The sequence below is a fragment of the Theobroma umbraticum genome, unplaced genomic scaffold, assembly GCF_002168275.2.
Source record: "Theobroma umbraticum cultivar Fairchild unplaced genomic scaffold, ASM216827v3 scaffold_130.0, whole genome shotgun sequence".
NCBI lineage: Eukaryota > Viridiplantae > Streptophyta > Magnoliopsida > Malvales > Malvaceae > Theobroma > Theobroma umbraticum.
The window spans coordinates 3,689,383-3,697,786 of record NW_018397264.1 but is presented as its reverse complement, the minus strand read 5'-3'; the positions used below and the strand labels follow the sequence as shown (position 1 = coordinate 3,697,786).

Here is an 8,404-nt window from a genome sequence, read left to right as displayed (position 1 = left end):
TTATTGCCCACGAAATTTAATATTTTTGGTACATGTGATATTGCCCAAGAAATTTATATCTGGGTGATTAGTATATACTTTGCTTGATTATAGGAAACGAGAGTTCTTTATTTTTCTTTGATTGTTTTCTCTTATGTTCTCTTTAACGTTGAAAGTTTAAAAGTATGAATTCTCTTTTAATTATTTGTTTGTTGTAAGGTTTGAAGTATGAATTTTATATGAATTCTTTTTTAATTATTACCAATTCTGTAGTATACCATTGGGCCAATATTCTTAATTAAAAGTTGTAATTCATTACATGAAGATTAATATTACAACAGATGCAAATATATTTTCTTGGCACATTCTTCTCTAATTATTTTACCATGAAAATTTACAACTTCTTTACCTCCAAACATGAGTCTAAAAAACTTCCAGCTTACTGTTATATCATGATAAATAAGACTCTTCTTGTTTATTGGCTTCCCAACTTGTTCAAAATTGAAAATCTATCTAAACAATTTGGTCGGAAGTGGGTTTCAGACTTTTGAGTAATTGTGAAGTCCTATCAGTTTCAATCGTTTCAATATGGGATCCAATGATGATCTTGTTGTAGCTAGTGCTAGGTAGTGTCCCCAAGCAAGGACCATGACCCCTCAATTCACCTCTAGTTTCACTAGTGCTGTCCTAGACAGCACTCACAACTAATTAATGACTAAACAGCCCCACGATCTCCTCTCTTGTAACTTTAATTATAACGTTCAATGGCTTTCTTACTTGCCACAAATCAATATCTCATGATTTTATATATATATGCTTGCTACTTATCTTAACAAGTTGTATGACTAGGTGTGTGAAAAAAATTTTTGAACAAAATCTTGATTGATTTTACCATGAACCATAACACTATATATTCTCTCGTCAATTGTGGTAGCCAAGTCATAAAAAAAAGGAGGCAAATATATAAATAAATATATATATGCATGTATAGTATTTTTCAAAATTTTTGCAATATAGTATGTCATATATAAATCTATTGAAATCATTAAACACTGTATTGTGTGAAAGCAAAAGTAATACATTTATGTGAGACAAGATCCAACAAATAATTTATTCAACATAACGACAATGATAATTGTTATCTATACCTGCTATACATAAATAGGTGGAGCATTAGATGTACAAATAACAAAAGTAATATATGAATGAAATGATAAAGACAAGGTATCCCCCAGCACGAATTACTGGACTCAGTTTTACTTATACTGGCACTACAGGACAATCAATACAATCAAGAAATGTGTATTGAGTTTTTTTAAAAGAGATAATTGGGTGATTAATTAATATTTATTTTATAAAAAGCTTGAGATAATTAAAAATTATCCAATTATTTGTATTTAAATTTTAAGTTTCGCTTGTATAGATTGAGTGTATGAAAAAGATGGAAGGAAAAACAAATTAAAAAGTATTGCACTTAAGAGTCAAGACTTAAGAATTAACATACTCAATGAATAATTAATTTATAAACTAAAAATATAATATTTAGGATTTGGATTCTAATCCCGTTCTAATATAATATTGGGAAGAGATGCATCCAAATACAATATGAATGAGCATTAAATACATAGAAGAAATTAATGGTTCCCAAAGCATAGGAAGAAAGATGGATTTAGCTCCTTATGTAGGAAAATATTTCTTTCTATATATATATATATATATATATATATATTTTTAACCCTCTGCAAGTTTGTCTCTGTGTGTGTGTGTGTGTGTTTCTTGTTGCTCATATTTGGCAAGTGTTGTTCTATGCAATAAGGCACAATTAAATTTAATTATATTCTCATTAACATGAATTTGACCCATTTTTCAACTAATATAATTATATTTAACTTAAATATCATTTCACCTTTTTAATTTGTTCTTTAAAATAACGAAAGGTAAACAACAATAACAGTGACCAATAATGAGAGACTTAGTCTTGGAATGTATACTAGATTAATTGTTACTCAGTTGCGTTATCGAATAAGTACATTGATAAGGATCTTAGCTGAAAATTGTAGTGTTATATTAGAGCAAATGGACTTTATATTATGACAGACCAAATTTAAATACTGTTTTGAGTTATAATGTATTTTAATCTTAAGTTTGCTTTTTTCTCATTTTTCATAAAGATTTATTTAATTTGATTTACATAATCTTGTAGCTTATTATGAACATGCCTCGAATCTTTAGGCTATATATCTTCCACATTTTTGGTCATAAGTATTGTCTCGTTCCATGAACCTCCCAAATTATGCTCACACTCTTTAATGAAACAAATCCCAACCGTCTAAATCATCCCTGTCAATGATCCGAAACTCTTGGGGCCACGATAAAGCCTCGTGCACCTCTACAATGACGACCCTGTTATAGCTTTGTTAAGTGATGGCGTTGTTGTGGTAAGTGAGAACAAACTCTAAACTTTGAAAAATCATGTGGGATGAAGGGTTTGATAGGCGAAGTCAAGAGAGAAGGAGAGATAGATAGATGCACCAAACTCGCGTGTCACGTGCCAGCCAGCTTAAGAAGTTGTTGGGGGAGGGGGGTCTTGAGGCTAATAGCATTGGTCAAGCACGTGATGCTCAGCTACCCGCCCCTTACTCTTATTTATAGGACCAAACTCTTTGCAAACTTAATCGTAGCATTTCCCTTCTACCACTCATAGCATTAGCAGCTAGTCCAATACCAATCACCACCTCCGCCCCCCTCGCACCGCCGGCTGCTAATCCTTTGTGTTTATCGTAGAAGAGCAAAGATGGTGACAGTCGAGGAAGTTCGCAAGGCCCAACGTGCTGAAGGGCCCGCCACCATCTTGGCCATCGGCACGTCAACTCCACCAAATTGTGTTGATCAGAGCACGTACCCGGACTACTATTTCCGTATCACAAATAGTGAGCACAAGACTGAGCTCAAAGAGAAATTCAAGCGCATGTGTAAGCTTCTTTTCCCTTGTTTCCTTTTCCTTGGTTTTTGTTCTTTCCCGTTTTAAAGCTCCTTTTGTCTGTCACCCTGTTATAGAATTTAGCTACTATTTATGGAAATTTAAAGTGATTAGGTGTTTCATACGTAATTCGCATGAAAATGGAAAGGATATGTGTATTGTTCATAACATTTTCATGCAAAGGGTAAGTATAATTAATTTTGTTTATAAATTCATCTCGTGTAAAGATAATAAGTAAGACTAGATTAATTTCTCTCCGAGGTTCAATTTGGTAACGCTAAGATTTCGACGAATTTAGATTTAAAGCCTCTAGTCCTTTTGACTACGATTTACTATTAACATCAAAAGAGTATATCCCACTTGAGTAGTTGGAATACTAGTATGTAAAATGCAGGAAGGGTTAACTATGTTTGGTTGATTACGATGCGATCATAGAAAGTAGTTCTAGAAAGGCTGTTGGGTTCCCTTGCTGTAGCAAACCTTATTTAGTGACTCTCACCATCAAAAAATGTGACTCACATAACTTTTATTTTATACTTAAAAAGAAATATCTTTTTTAATTATTTGCTATCTAAATTTTTTCAAAAAATCTAAAACATTTAAAAGAAGAAATAAAAGAAAAGCAAGCATGTTTTAATCCTCCTGATATCATATATTTTCTCCATGCTTCTACTTTTATTCTTTATTTTTTTTCTTTCAACAATATTTATTCGATTTATTATTTTATTGTGTAGTTTAGTTAAGGCTAATGAAAGAAAAAAGTTTCACATAAAATAGATAATAAAATACTCAAACATAAAGAATTTAAAAAACCTTGAAAAAACAATAGGTGGTACTTGATCGCTGCCATGTCACTTGGTTGGACCAAAATGATTTGTTGTACATAGCTTTCGCCTTTTCGGTCCAATAATAAAAAGACACACACTAATAACAATACATTATTTCCGCTGTAACCCACTGAAGAGAGGTGGAAATATTGCATTGCGTCCCATCAAAAATAGAAAATTACAATGAAGTTCTTACAGCTTTCTAAAGAGTAAAGATTGCTCTCTCACCCAACAAATAGTACCAGTAAGGAAATTCCTTTGATCATTGTATCGAAAATGGGAACCGTATTCTGCCATGTACATCATGGTTTGTTTTTGTCTTGTCAGAAGAGAAACCAAGTAGAACGGACCTGCTGGGTTCAACGTTTAAAATATGATTATGTAATAAGTAATCATGTTATTTCATTCTCCAGGTGAAAAATCCATGATCAAGAAGCGGTACATGTACCTGACAGAAGAGATTCTGAAAGAAAACCCCAATGTATGTGCATACATGGCACCTTCATTAGATGCTAGGCAAGATATGGTGGTGGTTGAGGTACCAAAGCTGGGCAAGGAAGCAGCCACGAGGGCTATCAAGGAATGGGGCCAGCCCAAGTCAAAGATCACCCACCTTGTCTTTTGCACCACTAGTGGTGTGGACATGCCTGGGGCTGACTACCAGCTCACCAAGCTTTTGGGCCTCCGCCCATCCGTTAAGCGCCTGATGATGTACCAACAAGGTTGCTTCGCCGGTGGCACCGTGCTCCGGGTGGCCAAGGACTTGGCAGAGAACAACAAAGGCGCCCGTGTCCTCGTCGTGTGCTCGGAGATCACTGCCGTTACCTTCCGCGGACCTAGCGACACTCACCTAGACAGTCTCGTGGGCCAAGCATTGTTTGGTGATGGTGCTGCAGCTGTTATAATTGGTGCGGACCCAGTGCCCGAGATCGAGAAGCCCATGTTTGAGCTAGTCTCAGCAGCCCAAACAATCTTGCCAGACAGTGATGGGGCTATCGATGGTCACCTGCGTGAGGTTGGGCTTACATTTCACCTCCTCAAAGATGTTCCCGGGCTTATCTCCAAGAACATTGAAAAGAGCCTGGTTGAGGCATTCCAACCCCTGGGAATCTCAGACTGGAACTCCCTTTTCTGGATCGCTCACCCTGGTGGCCCAGCTATATTGGACCAGGTAGAAATCAAGTTGGCCCTCAAGCCTGAGAAGCTACGAGCCACGAGGCACGTTCTTTCAGAATATGGCAACATGTCAAGTGCTTGTGTGCTATTCATTTTGGATGAGATGAGGAAGAAGTCCAGAGAAGATGGGCTCAAGACCACAGGAGAAGGGCTCGAGTGGGGAGTCCTGTTCGGATTCGGACCTGGACTCACCGTTGAGACAGTGGTGCTCCACACTATCTCTGCTTAAAGAGGCTTCAACGCGTATTGCCCCCTTGCATCGTCATCATCATGTAATCTGGCTCCACTTTCCCTGGCATTTTTATCTTTTAAGTTTATTTGGGTTTCATTTTCTTTCTCTTTTAATCTCCTTTGAATTTGTATGGTTATAGTGAGAGTCAAACTCTCTGATGCTATGGGTGTGTTGTAGACTGGAAGCTTGAATGCCTATAGAATTCATGTACCAACTTATATTAATGGCAATAATAAGTTCCCATTTCATCATTGCCTTTGCCATAGGAAAGCAGTTGCCATAGGAAAGCAGCTTTCTTTTTTACTTTTCCTTTTATACAACCACGTGGGCAAGAAACAGAGGGAAAAAAATCTTTATTGAATGCATAACACAAACAAAAATTTGGGTTATAAAAATCACTCCAAAAACATATCAGTTTTTTTTTTTTTTGCTGATTTTTCTCCATTCAATTTAATCTTTTATCTCTCTTTAAACAAACCTTTTGACTAGAAAGGGCTTTTAGAAGATATAAAATAATAATAAAGGACCCACTCACCTAATAGTGGGAATGTGGGATCCCCACGTATGATTAATACATATTATATAGATACTAATATAACTATTTAAGCAAGAAAATCAGTACGAGAGGCACAAATATGTATAATTACCAATTACCAACTACTAATTAAGAAAAAAATAACAAAAAAGAAGTGATATTAGAAATAGTAATTAAATTTGAAGTCTCCTAACAGTTTTTAAGAATATGGTTGCAACCAATTCATCAGTTACTAAATACATCATTGGTGCGTGCCTAGATTGGAAAGAAAAGAAAACTTGTATGTCTGATAGAGACTTGGCACGGGAAAATAAATGAATGATAAAGGCATGGGTATATGATACTATACATTTCTTACCAGTTATCAGCCAAGACAAAATATCCAAGTTGGCTTCAAGATTCTAGAAACGTGTCTTCATGGATACGAGGCCAGCTAGTTTAGTCATGGAGGGATATCTCCGCTTGTGTTTTGAGTTCTTTTCTTCTTTATATATATATATATATATATGGGGATTTGAGTATTGATAGTAAGAATAGCAAAATGATTCAATAAGTTTTGATCTCTAATTTTGATACTACATATTACCGATTTTGAGGTCTGTACCCGGAACGATTATTCCTTATTTTTTAGGAATTGTTTCATGAAATGATTAAACTTTACTAAAAATGAACTAAATAATGAAATAATCAGTTCACTTAAAATATATTGAGATGAAATTAAATAGTTATTTTATCAAACCGAACATGTTGTAAAAAGAACATTACAAGGATGTCTTACACTGCATTATGGAAGGTGTTTTTTTTTTTAATTTATAAAACGATAAATATTTATATTAGATTTAAAAAGCAATTCTTCAAAATTAAAAAATTTGTAAAAAATAATATATAAAAATGAAGCAATTAAAAATAAAAAATAGAAAAAAAATTTTGTTTCCTGTTTCTTTTCTCTCATTTTCCTTACACCAAAAGACTTAAAATCTTGTTTACTATTTTTTAAAAATTATAAATTGATAGAATAGACACGTAATACTTAATAAAATTTTGATTAGAAAATACTCAAAAATGAAGGAAAAAAAAACAACACATAAAAAATGTAAAACCATTTTTTTTTAATTCATAGAAACCAATCCAAAACCAATTGAACCAAACAAACTCCATCAACCCAACACTAATCCACCATTGAAAGACACAAATCAAGCTCCAAGGCATAACATATAAAACCCACTATAACTAAAAGGTCAAGAAAAGATTAAAAATCCCATTCTAACACTAGCTATCTATCAGCTCCAAAATAACCAATTGGCAAGTTAAAACATGCTTGAGTTAGCTTTAATTGTAGGTATAGATGTTTATATTCTATTCCTTAGGAATTTATTAATATTTTACTGTTACAATTAAAAGAGTCACAGTTAACATTGCATGGTACAAAAATTTTCCTTACTCATCTCCTTTGTATAAATTTATTGCTATAATATGGTGATAAATTCTCAGATGGTTTCATTAAAGAAAACTGCAATGCCAAGAAGCATTGATTCTTGCACATGGTTTCATTTTTTTGTCATTATTTCAGGCCACAACTAAGGCTGATATATCTGTTTGATACTATCCATCATGTTCATGCCAACCTAAACCCACACTTCTCAAGTTACAGTTATGATAGTTAGGATCCTAGAGTTGAAAAGGACAAAGTTATGTACAGCATATTGTTGGGAGGGAGCCAACCAAAGAATAGTTTGGTCACTAATTTAACAAAAAGGGTAAAAAGGAAAAAAAAAAAAAAAGGCAAGCTATTTAGGGGGAACAAAATCAGATACTGTGAGCTGATTGTCTCAAGCAAGAATTGGATAAAAGATGATGGCATTGATTGCCTTCAACAGTGGCCACCATTCTTTGGTATTTGACTAATCTGACCTACACATGATTTTTTTTCATGCTATAAAAGTGTCTACATTATTAGCATTTGGCCATCATGACCCTAACATTTGGCAATTGAGTACAAATTCAAAATGGTTGCAAGATGAATTATGCCATGGCTTGCTAAACTTTTTCAAATGCTTTTGCTCCATACAAAGGAGAAAGGAAGGTTAATTTTTTCATTTCAATGGTCAAGTCAAATTAAGCACAAAGGTTGGGTAATTTAATTGAGTTGGATTTGGGTGAAAGGGCATTACCAAATTAGTACTTTTTGTTGTTAATTCTATTGATTTTTTTTTTTGAGCTGAATACTATTGAATTTTGGTACTAAGTGGTTTGAATTTAATTCAAATAGTTAAGGGGAAAGAGCTGGACCAAATTATAATTCCCTTCCCTTGGACCTCCCAAATGACAAAATGTTAAATGGACAATAAGATAGTAGTTTTCTCTTATGTGCTAAACTATGGATAATTTAATACATAAAATTGATAAAAGTTGTTGAATTATTCAAAAATTTTTTAATAAGGTTTTTTAATTATATTTAATTAAATTTTTATATTTTTATTTTAAATAAAATAAATTTTAATAACTAATTATTGATTAATTATCATTAATTAAAAATATCACTTATTATTTTATGTCTTATGATATTAATGTGATAAATTGATATATCATATTAAATGATGACATAATATATTGATGTGATATAAAGATACGTGATACTTTTCATTCTTCATCTTACTATTATATAAATATAAAAA

The 8,404-nt window shown here is 33.3% G+C and overlaps 1 protein-coding gene across 1 annotated transcript; it reads left to right on the top strand.

Moving 5' to 3' along the window:
- Positions 1 to 2,642: 2,642 nt before the first annotated feature.
- Positions 2,643 to 5,445, top strand: LOC110421031 (chalcone synthase 1). The gene is made up of 2 exons (XM_021434474.2): positions 2,643 to 2,951; positions 4,200 to 5,445. The coding sequence occupies exons 1-2, from the start codon at positions 2,774 to 2,776 to the stop codon at positions 5,189 to 5,191; spliced, it is 1,170 nt and encodes a 389-aa protein (XP_021290149.1). The 5' UTR covers positions 2,643 to 2,773; the 3' UTR covers positions 5,192 to 5,445.
- The last annotated feature ends 2,959 nt before the right edge of the window (positions 5,446 to 8,404 follow it).